The sequence below is a fragment of the Rhinoraja longicauda genome, chromosome 8 (assembly GCF_053455715.1).
Source record: "Rhinoraja longicauda isolate Sanriku21f chromosome 8, sRhiLon1.1, whole genome shotgun sequence".
NCBI classification, from domain to species: domain Eukaryota; kingdom Metazoa; phylum Chordata; class Chondrichthyes; order Rajiformes; family Arhynchobatidae; genus Rhinoraja; species Rhinoraja longicauda.
The window spans coordinates 43447645-43463655 of record NC_135960.1 but is presented as its reverse complement, the minus strand read 5'-3'; the positions used below and the strand labels follow the sequence as shown (position 1 = coordinate 43463655).

At 45.4% G+C, this 16011-nt stretch overlaps 1 protein-coding gene across 1 annotated transcript in view; it reads left to right on the top strand.

The window, feature by feature from the left end:
• The window catches only part of trpm2 (transient receptor potential cation channel, subfamily M, member 2), a 90539-nt gene that overhangs the window by 49416 nt on the left and 25112 nt on the right, over positions 1 to 16011 (top strand). Inside the window, exons 18-22 of the mRNA XM_078403777.1 lie at positions 1586 to 1802; positions 3286 to 3404; positions 5554 to 5686; positions 9178 to 9349; positions 14314 to 14494. Of these exons, the coding sequence (XP_078259903.1) occupies positions 1586 to 1802; positions 3286 to 3404; positions 5554 to 5686; positions 9178 to 9349; positions 14314 to 14494 (822 nt within the window). The remainder of the gene's footprint in view (positions 1 to 1585; positions 1803 to 3285; positions 3405 to 5553; positions 5687 to 9177; positions 9350 to 14313; positions 14495 to 16011) is intronic.

Here is a 16011-nt window from a genome sequence, read left to right as displayed (position 1 = left end):
GCCGCAGCACTTTCCATCGCCGGTGGGGGCTCAGGACCTTCATCGGCCTGCTTGGCTCGGCCCTGGGACTTTCCATCGCCCGGTGGGGGCTCAGGACCTTCATCGGCCTGCTTGGCTCGGCCCTGGGACTTACCATTGCCCGGTGGGGGCTTCAAAAAGTTGGGAGCCTCGATCACCTCGTGGCACCACGGGAGAAGAAATGAGGAGGAGATAAGACTTTGCCTTCCATCACAGTGAGGGTGTGCCTAGAGCAATCACTGTGATGGCTGTTTGTGTAAAAATTGTATCTGTGTGTCCTGTGCTTTTTGTTGTCTACTGCCGGACCCTGACGTGAGAGGACGCTGGCGTTGTTTATTCGCCGCTTCTCCGTTAGGATAGTTTGTCTGTTTGTTTTTATGTTATGATTGTTTATGTAAAGCGCTTTGAGCTTCTGGAAAGACGCTATATAAAATAAATGCTTATTATTATTATTATTATTATTATGATGATGGTGCTGTTACTGTACACTCCCGTGTAAGCTCTTCGTCTGGTGAAGGACTCTGCACTCAGGTCACCTGGAGACTGCCTAAGCCTTATGCAAGTCCAAAGACTGAAACAAAATGTATTTACCCTAGATAGTCCCAGCTGACCTGAACCAGGCAGCTGAGATGGGAAGAGGGTTCACTGATGTTATGGATGACCAATGGCAGTCTATGCCTTTCTTTTGACTCACAGTCTTACCCCAGCAATCTAACTATCTCTTCCACTCCCCCAATGTGTTCTGCCCACATCTAATAACCTTCTGATATATAAGGGAACCTTTCTTCCTCCAAAGAAAAGTCCTCTCAGTCTTCTCTCCCAACCACCAAGGTAAATGGGAAAACTATATCCGCTCTCTGCTTCTGAGTCTCCAGCACAGACCATTGCATCTAACTCACTGTCAACCCATAACGTCACTCATCCCTTCTCCCAGAGACGCTCTCGCTGAGTTACTCCACCATTTTGTGTCTATCTCGGGTTTAAACCAGCATCTGCAGTTCCTTTCTACAAACTGGTTGTACTCAGGTGCCCCCAACCCAACAATCTTCCATCAACCCAGTCCCATCTCTGTTTTGGGAGTGTTTGATGAGACTATCTGGAGGGAACTTTACTCTGTCTAATCTGTGCCATCTCGTCCATGGCTATTATTGGATTCTGACATTTATAGAATGTAGTCCAAGAAGTGGCAGCAGCGTGGCGCAGCGGTAGATTTGTTGCCAGAGACCCGGGTTTGATCCTGACGATGGGTGCTGTCTGAATATAGTTTGAACTTTCTCCCTGTGACCACGTGGGTTTTCTCTAGGTGCTCCAGTTTCCTACCGCACTCCAAAGATGTACAGGTTTGTAGATTAATTGGGTTTGATGAAGTTGTATATTGTCTCTAGTGTGTAGGATAGTACTAGTGTACGGGATGATCGGTGGGCCAAATGGCCTGTTTCCTCACTGAATTTCTAAAGTCTAAAGTAGTCTAAAGTCCATTCCATATTCTGGCATCTGTTACCACAACAATTTAAATAGATTGAAAGTGGCTGTTTTCCCTTTGATGAATACTCTGCTTTCTTTACAGCAATAATGAGGATGTGAGGCCTTTATCCTGCTGGCAGCAGCTGAGAGCATTCTACACAGCTCCAGTGGTGGTCTTTTATTGGAATGTGTTGGCCTATTTTGGCTTCCTCTGGCTTTTTTCCTACGTTATCCTGATTGATTTCCAGAGCCAGCCTTCCGGGAAGGAATACCTTCTCTACGCCTGGCTTTCAACCCTGGTGTGCGAAGAATTGCGACAGGTGAGACCTAAACTATCCAACTTACTCTGAGAGTCAAGCAGCACCTATGAGACAAAATGTGACAACTAAAGTAAGTGGAATATAAAGGCAGACTATAATCCAAACAGAGAAAGATTACAGATGAGTCAATTAGACTGTGATCTTTCTATTCTTATGCATGAATTGCAAAAGATTAGCAGGCAAGTGCAGCAAGTGATTAGAAAGGCAAATGAGCTTCACTTGCAAAAGGGTTTGGGTTTAGAGGTTAGGAAGGATTGTAGACAGTGATGGTGAGGCTACGTCTGGTGTACTGTGCACAGTTTTAACATTCTTCGGCATTGCAAAAAGAGGGATGAACTTGAAACATAAGATCTTGAGGAGGCATGACCGGGTAGATAGATTCATATTCATACAGCATGGAAACGTGCTTTTCAGCTCACCTTGCCCATGCCAACCAAGATGCCCCACCTACACTAGTCCCACCTGCCTGCAGCGGGCCGGGACGCTCCTGTCAGGCAGGCCTGACCTGCCTGAGCCAGACAGAGGAGGAAAGTCAGAATTTTGTCTGGATTGGGGAAACGGGATGAAAATGTGCAAGCTGAGCTGAGATATGCCCTTCCTGCATTCCAATTAAGCAGCAGTCAAACAAAATGCCCCCTTGCTTCTGTCTCTATACTCTTGGGAAATGAGAGGCTACAGAGGCTGGAAATTTGAGCATAAACAAAGTGCTTGAGGAACTCAGCAGCTGGCAGTATCTGTGAAGGGAAATGGAAAGATGATATTTCGGGAATGAAGCCTTCTTCAGACAGATCATTTTTTAGGGAAAGGAGATAGAAATGGGCAGTATGGAGTTGGGGAACCATAAGATTGCAGTCTGTGGAGGGAAGATCCCTAGTGGCAATAAGATCTGTAATGGTGTGGGAAATGCTGGCCTGGTGTTCGTTGGTGGGATTAAGTGTTGGATATGAGGCCTCTGCATGGTAGAGATCGACGAGCCAGACTACAATGGCACCTCTCTATCAGCGGGTCTGTTGACAATGATGAGGACGGCACGGTGGCACAGTGATAGAGTTGCTGCCTTACTGTGCCGGACACCCGGGTTCGATCCCGGCTATGGGCGCTGCCTGTATGGAGCTTGTATTTTCTCCTCTTGACCACGTGGGTTTTCTCCAAGATCTTTGGTTTCCACGTACACTCCAAAGATGTACAGGTTTGTAGGTTAATTGGCTTTGGTATAAATGTAAATTGTCCTTAGTGTGCTTAGGATAGCGTTAATGTGTTGGGATTGCTGGTCGGTGCGGACGGTGGGCGAAGGGCCTGTTTCCGCGCATGTCTAAACTAAACTAAACTAATATTGGGATTGGTACTGAGCGAACGGAGGGATGTGCCATCAGAGTGCTTGAGATTGGTTGGGTAAGGGGAATGGAGAAGTCAAGACCATTGTAGTATTACTATAGTAATCTGTCTTAACCCTTATCTAACTTGATATTTGTTTGCTTTGCAGTTTCTCTATGATCCAGGCAATTTTGGATTCCGAAAGAAGGCACTCCTTTATATCAGCAACACGTGGAATCAGATGGATGTGGCTGCTATTTTGATCTTTACAGTTGGACTCGTTTGCAGGTTTGTGGCTGTTCCTGTTCCGTATTTTACCTCCTGACAACATTCACGTCCAACTGCACGCCCTTGCCAACTAAGGGATGACACTCCTCATACTCACTGTGATACCAAGGTGCTACAATAGTGTTATGAGGTATTATTTTGGAGATGCAGTGTGGAACCAGGCCCTTTGGTCCACCGAATCTGCACCGACCAGCAATCATCCATACACCTGTTCTATCTTACACAGTAGGGACAATGTTGCCAGGACTTTAGGGCCGGAGCTAGAGGGAGAGGTTGAGCAGGCTAGGACTCTTTTCCTTGGAGCACAGGAGGATGTGAGGTGATCCTATAGAAGTCTACAAAATCATGAAAGGAATGGATCAGGTAGACGCACAGAGTCTCTTGCCCTCGAGAACCAGAGGACATGGATTTAGAGTGAGGGAGAAAGATTCAATAAGAACATGAGGGGGGACTTGTTCACACAAAGGGTGGTGGGTGTATGGTACGAGCTGCCGGAGGAACTAGTTGAAACACTTACTATCACAATGTTCAAGAAATATTTAGACAGGTACAAGATAAAACAGGTTTAGAGGGATATGGGGAAAAGGCCGCAGGTAGGACTAGTGTAGATGGGTAGGGTTGCCAACTTTCTCACTCCCGAATAAGGGACAAATGGTGACATCACCGCCTGCACCCCACGTGACCTCACCCAGTGGCCACGTGCTCCCGCTCTGCCGGACCGGGAGGCGGGTTGCTATGCAACCTCTGTTAGTCGAACGCACTCGGTCCCGCTCCTCGAACACACTCCGTTAGCCTACACTGTCCGGACCTACAGCGCCCCCGGGCCTACAGTGTCCGGGCCTACAGCGGCCCCCAGGCCTAATAAGGGACAAAGGCGGTCCCATATGGGACAAACCAATTTAGCCCAAAATACAGGATGTGCCAGCTAATACGGGACAGTTGGCAACCCTATAGATGGGACATGTTGGTCGGTGTGGCCAAGGGCCTGTTTCCACACTGCATAACTCTGTGACTCTATGATCCCTTTGTTATCACCTCTTCCACAGCCAACAATGGACTATAGTGGGCTCCACCTTTTCTTGGTCATCAGTGGCAGCTCTGATTTGTTCTGCATATTTGCATACCTCCAGTTTCCCTCTCCTGTGACTGTCAATCTGAAGAAGGGTTTCAAACCAAAATGTCACCTATTCCTTTTCTCCACATATGCTGCATGAGCTACTCCTTGTTTTGTCTACCTTTGAAATTTCCATCCTGCCTCTACATCCTCCTCATAAAGTGGCAACCAGAACTGCATATAATAATCCAAATCTTCCAATTTGTACCTAACAAGCTCGTGCTTCAATATGTCTCTAATATGTATCTCTTCCACCAACATCAGAACCTGTCTGAGTTACCCAAGTCTAAGTTGTGAATAAATAATTCCTCCTGAATGCCATTCATCCATATAATTAATTAAATGACTGGAAAATCCCTCTCAGCCCTCTCTCACACTTCATCAGATGAAAGCACACCAATATTTTCTCCCTTTTCTTTATAAGGAAATAGCCCTCCCATCTTACATTACAAATCTTGCATTACAACTGTTGCATCCAAGAAATCGTTTCAACCCTAGCTCACTCTTCCAGATTCTAGGAGACATGCTTTAACTTCCCACTATAAGTCCAAACTCAATAGTTAATTTAAACCTCCCTCACAGAAACCAGCATCAGTCCTTCCACACACTCAAAGGGATTGTTGAATTTAGACCATTGATCGGAACAATTGACTTTGCATTCCTTTAAAGAAAATATTGGTTTTTATCAGGTTATGAATGCAGTTCCCCTTTAAAGAACTCTCCGTATAGAATATGCTATTGACTTCTGATATTATGCAGGAAACCAGCAAGAAGTTACTTGTGAATTTCACTCACTGTTCAAATTTCTTAAAGAACGGAATACACTAAATAACCGTTTCAGGGCGCAAGATCTACACTCTCCTCTCTCAGGTTATAATTAAGGGTCTCAATCTGAAACGTCACCTCTTCCTTCTCTCCAGAGATGCTGCCTGCCCCATTGAGTTACTCCAGCATTTTGCGTCTGTCTTCGGTTTAAACCAGCATCTGCAGTTACATCCTACACATTCCTTTTCTCATCTTGTTTTGCCATTTCAGGTTGTTTCCAGCCACATTCTACCATGGAAGGGTAATTTTTGCCCTGGATTTCATCATTTATTGTCTGAGATTGATGCACATCTTCACTGTCAGTAAAACACTTGGGCCAAAGATTATCATGCTGGAGATGATGGTGAGCTCCTGCTGAACTTGCTTTTCTTACGTATGTGTCACCCATGTGAAGAACAGCTTTCAATGATCTAGAAAATTCACAAACCCACTTTGTCATCTTCCCTCGAGGGTGGACTCACTAATTGAACCCTCTCTGGTAGAAAAGAAATAAGGCTCTGAGCCGTACAATGCCAAGAAGTAGTAATGAGAATCAGGATCATGCAGCAAACCCTGCCCACAAAAGCCCTGTCAAAATCTGTGCCGACCAACAAGGTTCCACATGGTAGGCTAGTCTAGAAGGTTAGATCACACAGGATTCAGCATGAACTAGCCAATTCGATGGAATATTAGCATGATGGAAGGAGTCAGAGGGTGGGAATGGAAGGATCGTTATTTAGATTGGAGGCCTGTGGCCAGTAGGGTGCCAGAGAGATCAGTATTTGGTCCACCATTGTTCAGCATCTATATTTTACCGATTTGGATGAGAATGCAGTTGGTATGTTTAATAGATTTGCAGATCACACCGAAATTAGTGGTGTAGTGGACTGTGAAGGTTATCTAATATTCCACCAGGGTCTAGATGAACTGGTGAAATGAGCCAAAGATAGACAAATGGAATTTAACATGGACAAGTATGAGGTTACAATTTGGTAAGTTAAACGAAGGCAAGCCTTTCTCATAAAATGGCAGCACCTTGGAGAGTGTTGTACCTACATTGGTAATGATCATAGAAGTCGCGATGTTATGTTACACTCGCACAAGATGTTGGTGAGGCCACATTGTGCCCCGTTTTGTTTATTCTGCTATAGGAAAGATGTTGTTAACCAGAAAAAGTGCAGAGAAGTTTCATAAGGATGTTGCCAGGCCTGAGCTGTCAGAAGAGGTTGGGCAGTCTAGAACTTTATTCCTTTATTCAGGAAGCTGAGGGGTGATATTATAGAGGTGTATAAAATCACGAGGGGAATAGATAGAGTAAATGCAGTCTTTCACCCAGAATAGGGAAATCATGAACCAGAGGACATTGTTTAAGGAGAGAGGGAAAAATGCAATAGTCAAGTGTTTTATTATTAAACTAGACCAAGTGGACCTGTTGGGCCCAAACCTCTCCTGCATTGGTGCAGCACCCTCTCCTCCCCCTCCCCTCTCCCTCCCTCCCCTCCCCCTCCCTCCCCTCCCTCCCCTCCCCTTCCTCCCCTCCCCCTCCCCACTTCTCCCCTCCCCTCCCTCCCTCCCTCCCCCTCCTCTCGCCCTCCCCCTCCCTCCCTTCCCCCCCCCTCTCTTCTTCCATTTCACCCACAACTCTCTGGGTGTAAAGAACCCCACCCAGAGGAAACATCCTCACTGCATTGAGCCTGTCAGCCAATCAGAATTTTGTGAATGAGGACTTTACTCATTTTTCTAAACCAGTGAATATAGATCTGGTTGATTGAAGTTCTCCTCGTACAATAGACCTGTCATTTCAAGAATCTGTCTGATGAACTTGCTGCACTCTCTCTAAGGCAAGTGTATTCTTTCTGATGTCGCGACGTAATAATTAAGCTGCAAAGAATGGAGAAGATTTACAAGGATGGTGCCAGGGCTTGAGAGCCTGAGCTGCAGGGAAAGGTTGGACAGGCTTGGACTTCATTCCTTGGAGTGCAAGAGGCCAAGGGGGTTACTTATGCAGATGTATAAATCCATGATTGTGAATGCACAATCTTTCACAGGAATCTGGAGGTGGGATAGACAGGTAATCTCAAACATTTCGGTAGCATCTTGTCAATCACTTGGATCACCAAGGCATAGAAGGCTGAGACCAAAATGAGTAAATTACAAGTATAGATGAGGAAGTCGAGAACCAGCGGACATAGGTTTAAGGTGAAAGGGACAGGATTTAGTGGAAACCTGAGGGGCAACTTCTTCTCTCAGAGGATGGTGGATATTCGGAATGAGCTGCCAGAAGAGGTAGATAAGGCAGGTACAGCATTTAAAAGACATTTGGACAGGTACTTGGATAGGAAAGGTTTAGAAAAATACTAGACCAAGTGGACCCATTGGGCCCAAACCATTCCTGCATTGGTGCAGCACCCTCCCCTCCCCCACTCCTCCCTCCCCTCCCCCATCCCCCTCCCTCCCCTCCTTCCCCTTTCCCCCCTAAGGTTGCCACTCCTGCATTGGTGCAGCACCCTCCCCTCCCCCACTCCTCCCTCCCCTCCCCCATCCCCCTCCCTCCCCTCCTTCCCCTTTCCCCCCTAAGGTTGCCACTCCTGCATTGCAGTACCTCTCCTCACCCACTCACTCCTCACCTCTCCCCTCCCCACTCCCCCCTCCCCACCCCCCCACTCCCCTCCCCCCCCCTTTCCCCCCTAAGGTTGCCACTCCAGCATTGCAGTACCTCTCCTCACCCACTCCCCCCTCACCTCTCCCCTCCCCACTCCCCCCTCCCCTCCCCCCACTCCCCTCCCCCTCTCCTCCTCCCCACCCTCCCCCTCCCTCCACCCCCCCTTTCCCCTCCTCCCCCCTCCCTCCACACCCCTCCTCCCCCTCCGTCCCTCCCTCCCCTCCACCCCCCCTCCTCCCTCCTTCCCTCCCCTCCCTCCCGGGAGCAACACGCGGTTGTCATAGCACCCCGCCTCCCAGCCCGGGCGGCCGCCATTGCTGAAGCAGGGGTGGGGGTGGGAGCGAAAGTCCTGAAGCTACCCGAGACGGCAGCGGCTCTCCCACTGTTGCTGAGCCGCTGGACTCTGGGCGGTGTGGGGAAGACGCTGAGCCGGCCGGGGAGAGAAAGGGGGACGGGGGAGCCGAGGGTAGGCCCAGCACTAGGCCCAGGCTGCAGCCTCCACCTCCATCAATGCCCAGCCTCACCGTCGCTGCTGCTGCTGCCTTTCCCCTTGGCCCTTCTCAGGCTCACGGCTACCTGCTCACATCCAGGCCATGGCCCAGACTCCGGCTGCTTCCCCTGGCACCAGGCCTGGCTCTCCCAACCCCAAGAGACAGGCGGCCGAGCCCTGTTCAACGGATCCCAACTGCGCAGGTGCGGACGCGTTTGTTCTGCGCATGCGCAGATGTGGCGGCCATCTTACGTAAGTACCAGATCAACGGGACCCCAACTGCGCATGTGCAGTTTTTAAGCATTTTTAAATATGATTCACTTAAAATATAACACCGATTTCAATAAAAGTTTTTCCATTAGCACCAAAGAGACGACAGTGAGTAAGACGGGCCTAAAATTGTCACGCTATCGTGTATCGCTTTGGCTGTAGTTCAGGAACAAACAACAAACAAACGAGAGTTTTAGTATATAGATGGGCTAAATGCAGGCAAATGGAACTAGTGTAGGTGGGGCATCTTGATTGGCATGGACAAGTTTGGAAGAAGGGCTTGTTTCCATGTTGTATGACTCTAATATTTATCTCTTTTACTGACTTGTTTTACCAGCTCAAGATCTACATTGGACATATTGTCAATGCGTGGTTGTCATGCTGAAAATAGTGTGTGTTCATGAAATGTACAATGAACCTTTTCTTTCTACAGATGAAAGACATTTTCTTCTTTCTGTTCCTGCTGTTTGTGACAATTGTGGCATATGGTGTAGCTAATCATGCCATCCTTATCCACAACGACAAACGGCTGGACTGGATATTACACGGGGTTGTCTTCAAGCCATACCTGATGCTCTATGGAGATATCCCGACTGATATCAGCTGTAAGTCTACTCTTCATTTCAATGTGTAGAGCCACCTGCTTGTGGAAAAGACCCTTTGGCAAACCAGGGATTTTCCTCCAATAGGACTATTTAATAATATAGGTTATACAATGGCCAATTTGCATCCACAAATGCCAAAGGATTGGTGTCAAATAATATGGTTTAGAAATAGTGCAAAATGCTACAAGGAAAATTTCCTATGTTTGCTTGATATTCCCAAAAATATCTGTGGGTGGTATTGTAGATAGTGAGGATGGTTGTCAAAAATTGCAGCAGGATTTTGATCGGTTGGCTAGGTGGCTGTGGAATGATTGATGGAGTTTAATACAGAGAAGTGTAAGGCTTAGTATAGTTTAGAGGTACAGCACAGAAGCAGAAGATTTATAAGACAGGAAAGAGTCGTGGGGAGCCAGAGGAGTGGGCAACTTTCGAAGAACAACAGAGGATAGCAAAAAGGGAAATAAGAGCTGAAAAGATGAAGTACAAAGCGAAGCTGGTCAAGAATATAAAGGACAGTAAAAGCTTCTTTAGGAATGTTAAGAGAAAAATATTAGTAAAGACAAATGTGGGTCCCTTGAAGGCAGAAACAGGTGAAATTATTATGGGTAACAAGAAAATGGCGGAAAAGTTGAACAGGTACTTTGGATCTGTCTTCACTAAGGAAGACACAAACAATCACCCATATGTACTAGTGGACAGAGGATCAAGGGAAACAGAGGAGCTGAAAGAAATTTGCATTAGGCGAGAAATAGTATTGGATAGGCCGATGGGACTGAATGCTGATCAATCCCCAGAGCCTGATGGTCTGCATTCTAGGGTACTCAAGGAGCTATGATGGAATTAGAAGTAACACTAGCAAGTTTGCAGATGACACAAAGCTGGGTGGCAGTGTGAACTGCGAAGAGGACGTTAGGAGGTTGCAGGGTGACTTGGACAGGTTGAGTGCGTGGGCAGATGCATGGCAGATGCAGTATAATGTAGATAAATGTGAGGCTATCCTTTTTGGCGGCAAAAATAAGGAGGCAGATTATTATCTCTAATAGCATCAGATTAGGTAAAGGGGAAGTGCAACGAGACCTTAGTGTCCTTATACACCAATCACTGAAAGTAAGCATGCAGGTACAGCAGGCAGTGAAGAAAGCTAATGGCATGTTGGCCTTCATAATGAGAGGATTTGAGTACAAGAGCAAAGAAGTCCTTCGGCAGTTGTGTTGGTCCCTGGTGAGACCACGTCAGGAGTTTTGTGTGCAGTTTTGGTCTCCTAATTTGAGGAAGGACATCCTTGTTATTGAGGCAGTACAGCGTAGTTTCACGGGGTTAATCCCTGGGATGGAGGAACTGTCATATGAGGAAAGATTGGAAAGATTGGACTTGTATTCACTGGAGTTTAGAAGGATGAGAGGAGATCTTATAGAGGTATAAAATTATAAAAGGACTAGACAAGCTAGATGGAGGAAAAATATTCCCAATGTTTTGAGGACTCCAGAACCAGGTGCACAGTCTAAGAATAATAGGGAGGCCGTTTAAAACTGAGGTGAGAAGAAACTTTTTCACCCAGAGAGTTGTGAATTTGTGGAATTTGCTGCCACAGAAGGCAGTGGAGGCCAATTCACTGGATGAATTTAAAAGAGAGTTAGATAGAGCTCTAGGGCCTAGTGGAATCAAGAGATATGGGGAGCAGGCAGGCACAAGTTACTGATTGTAGATGATCAGCCATGATCACAATGAATGGCAGTGCTGGCCTCAAAGGGCCAAATGGCGTCCTCCTGCAACAATTTTCTATGTTTCTATGTTTCTATGTTTCTAAGCCCTTCAGCCCACTGAGTCCGCACCAATCAGCGATCACCTGTACACTCGTTCTAACCTTCGCCATAAAGACAATTTACAGAAGCCAATTAACCTACAAACCTGTACGTTTTGGTGATGTGGGAGGAAACCAGAGCACCTGGAGAAAAACCACATGGTCACATGGAGAACAAACAGACACTGTACAGAGTTTGGATTGTATCAGGATACCTGGCGCTGTAAGGCAGTAGCTCTACCACTGCGTCACTGTGGTGTATTTTGGGAAGTATAGTCAGGGCAGATTCCACACAGTGAATGGCAGGGCACTGGGGAGTATTGTAGAGCAGAGGGATCTAGGAGTGTAGGCACATAGTTCCATGAAAGGGCTGTTTGCATGCTGTATGACTCTATGACAATATCTGGTGCATCCAGCTGATAGAGCAGACTGGGTGAAGCTGCCTGCTCGTCAAAACCAAACACCCCAAGAGTGCACCATTGTGAGTGACAAATTTATGTTTATCAGAGAAAAATTAGACCATGAAGTCTCCTTCGCCATTCAATCACAGCTGAACTACCTTTCTCTCTCAACTCCGTTCTTCTGCCTTCTCCCCATAACCTTTGACTCACTTACTAAACAACAATCCGTCAATCTCTGCTTTAAAAATATCCAATGACGGTCTCTGTCTGTGGCAATGAATTTCACAGATTCACCACACTGATTCATGAAATTTCTCTTCCTCTCTCTTTCTAAAGATTTCATTTTAGTCTGAGGCTGTGACCTGAAGTGGGATGTGCTGACATTGGGTATTTTTAAAGCAGATATTGACACGTTCCTTCACAGAGAAATGTGAGGTGTTGCATTTTGGGAAGTCTAACATGGGCAAGACCTATACAATGGAAAGGGCTCTGGAGAATGTTGTAGAGCAGAGGGGTCTAGGAGTGCAGGTGCATGGTTCTTTGAAGGTGGAGTTGCAGGTTGATAGGGTGGTCAAAAAGGCTTGTGGCACATTGGCCTTCATCAGTCAGAGTATCGTATAGAAGTTGGGAGGTCATGTTGCAGTTAGAAAAGATGTTGGTGAGGCTGCATTTAAAGTACTGTGTTCAGTTCGGGGCAGCATGTTATAGGAAAGAATTGTCAAGCTGGAAAGGGTGCAGAGAAGATTTAAGAGGCTGTTGCCAGGACTCGAGGGTCAAAGCAATAGGGAGAGGTTGAGCAGGCTGGAACTCTATTCCTTGGAGCACAGAAGGATGAGGGGTGATATTATAGAAGTGTATAAAATCATGAGAAGAATAGATCAGGTAGATGCACAGTCTCTTGCCCAGAGTAGTTGAATCGAGGACCAGAGGACATAGATTTAAGGTGAAGGGGAAAAGATTTAATTGGAATCTGAGGGGTAACTTTTTCACACAAAGGGGTGGTGGGTGTATGGAATGAGCTGCCAGAAGAGGTAGTTGAGGCAGGGACTATTCCAATGTTTAAGAAACAGTTAGACAGGTACATGGATAGGACAGGTTTGGGGGGGATTTGGACCAAACGTGGGCAGATGGGACGAGTGTAGCTGTGACATGTCGGCCGGTGTGGGCAAGTTGGGCAGAAAGGCCTGACTCTATGGCTCTATTATGGCTATTAGTAAGAGTGTCAAACGTTACAGGGAGAAGGTAGGAGAATGGGTTTGAGAAGGAAAGTTAGATCAACCATGATTGAATGGCAGAGTAGACTCGATGGGCCGAATCGCCTAATTCTGCTCCTATGACTTATAAATCCCATTCACAAATCCGAAGAGTGGTTATGGAATCCTGCGTTGGCCCAAACTATGCCTGTATTTTTGTGATAAATACAGATGGTTCTCATTTCAGTATTAGGCAGGCCACTCTTGCCATTCCACCACACTTCACCCACATCCTCTACTTTATCTTTAATTCATTTCTGCTACTTCTTAATCTCAAAAAGGATCACCATCTTTATTACAGATTTTCATTGTGCTCTCTTTCATATAGTCCATTTCTGATCTCCCTTTCCCTTTCACGACTTCATGATCATCATCTCAATGGATAGGTTCGAGGCAACAATCATCACTGTCTTCCACTTCATCTTCTGCTCCTTGCCAGTCATTTAGACAATGTGTTCCAGATTCCAACTACCCTATGCATGAAAAAACAATCTCCCTCAGGTCCCCTCTAAACCGTATTTCTTCCCCTAAACAAATACCCTCTGCTGTGGGGAACGGTTTTGTCTTTCAGTACAATCTGGAGAAGTTACAATGATTTTGAAAAGCATGTAGAAGATATGATTAACAAGTTCCCAGAAGATATGAAAATTGGTGGTATTATTGATAGCAAGGATAGCCATCGGCTACAGAGTGATATTGATAACTTGGTAAGAACAGGCTATTCACACAGCTGAGACACGCTATTCTAAACAGACCACACCATCACGGCAAATCTACTCTGTATCGTTTCCTGTACATCTGTATCCTTCCTCTTGTTGGCTGTCCAGAACCATACACAGTACTCCAGATTTTTAATGTGGTCCTAAGTATTACAGAATTGTAAGCAGGTCCTTTCGGCCCACCTTATCCATGCTGATCACAATGCCTATAGATGATAATCCCATTTGCTGCAATATGATCATTGTGCCTTTTCTATCCAAGTACCTATCAAATGCCTTTTTAAACATTGTAAAAGGATCTGTCTCCATTACATCCTCTATCAGCTATTTCCAGATGTTCACCCTCAGTGTGAAATATGTATCCTTCAGATCTCTTTTAAATGTCTTCCCTTTCACCTTAAAACTGTCCTACACTGTCTGGGAAAAAGATTCTATTTATCCTCAATAATATTACAGGAATATAATCCTGATAAGCGCATCACATCATGCATATCAGGACTATATTCCTCCTGCCATTGCTCTGCCCATTTCACCAGTCATTAATGCCAACATATCAGCTAAAGATATCCTTGCTATCAACAATCCCAAAAATATTCATATCACCTGGGAACTTATTAATCACACCTTCTGCATTCATATCAAAATCATTGTAACTTTGCCAGATTTTAAGAATGCAAAAAAGTGTTTAAAATGGGAAAGATAACTAAAAGAAAGCAAAAAATGTGATTGCAATTTTATTTGTGTCCGAAGGCTAGAATTGTAAACTAACTCTTGTTGCCGTTACATAAAGATTCCGGTTTTGACCTCAGTCAATGCAGCGTGAATGGCACTGATCCTTATCAGCCAAAGTGTGCTGAACATAACAGTATTGGACAACCCATCTTTCCCGAGTGGCTAACCATCATTCTGCTCTGCTTATATCTGCTCTTCACCAACATCCTGCTGCTTAACCTGCTGATTGCAATGTTCAAGTAAGTGACCACATCCTCGTGAGTTCTGGGCAATGAGAGATATTAAGGGGAAAAATCTAGCATGAAATGCAAAGCAAAAGGGAGCTCATTTCAGAGGAAATCTGACTCTGGTGGACTGGATCCAAAGATGGGCAAAAAGACTAATGGGATCGGCATAGTGGGGGATTTTAACTAATGCAACATAGATCGGCACTATCATAGTGCCAAGGACTTGGATGGGGTGGAATTTTATCAGATGTGTTCAGGAAAGTTTCCTCAGGCAATATGTAGAAGGCCCTACAAGAGAAAGAGTATAGCTTGACCTACTCTTTGGAAATTGGGAGGGGCAAATGACTGAAGTGATTGTGGACGTTGTGGACGAGTCTTCTGGGACCTGTGACCACTGTTCTATTAGCTTTTATAATAGTTATGTACAAGGACAGGGCCAGCCCACGAGTTAAAGTTCTTAATTGGAGCAAGGCCGACTTTGATGGTATTAAACAGGAACTTGCTAAAGTTGATCAGCCATGATCACATTGAATGGCGGTGCTGGCTCGAAGGGCCAAATGGCCTCCTCCTGCACCTATTGTCTATTGTCTATTGTCTATTAATTGGAATGGGTTGTTTGTGGGCAAAGAGATATCCAGAAAGTGGGATGTTTTTAAAAGAGTTATGGCGAGAGTTCAAGGTATGCATGTTCTGTTAAAGCAAGGCAGATGGAACCCTGTTTGATGAGATAAATTAATGCTCTGATTAGGAAAGAAAATGAGGCATGGACTAGGTAAAGGCAGCTGGGGTCAAGTGTATTCCTGAAGGAGTTTAGGCGACTGAGAAACATACTTAAAAATGAAATCAGGAGGGCAAAAAAGGGGGCAGGATATATCTCTCAAATTAAATTGAGGATTCTCCAAAGAGATTTTATATTTTACCCTCTTTAAGGCATAAACTACAGAAATGGGCAGATCTACTGAAATAAGTGGAGAAATTGCATATGGAGTTTAATCCAAGCAAGTGTGCGGTTTTGCACTTTGGGAGTCCAATGTAATCGGAAAATATATAATTCATGGGAAGACCTTTAAAGGAATTGAAAATAGGGATCTTAGATCCAAGTCCATAACTCTCTGAAAGCGGCAATACAAGTTGATAGAGTGGTAAATAAGGCTTATAGTATGTTTGCCTTCATTAATCGGAGCATTGAGTACAAGAGTGGGGAAGACATGTTGCATCTTTAGAAGTCTTTGGTTAAGCCAGATTTGGTGTACTGTTGGCATTTCTGGTCACCCCAATACAGGAAGGTTGTGGAAGATTTTGTTAGGTTGCTGAGGAGGTTTACCAGAATGATACCTGGGTATTGGCTGCAAGAAGAAGTTCGACAGATTTGGATTGTTTTCTCTGGAACAGCAGAGGGGAGGGGAGACCTGATAGATGAGCCAGAAACTTCTTTTCCGGGGTGGAAATATCAAATAGTAGAGTATAGCCTTAAGGTGAGAAGAACAAAGTTTAAAGGAGATGGTAGTGGAGGTAGATATGATAGTGGC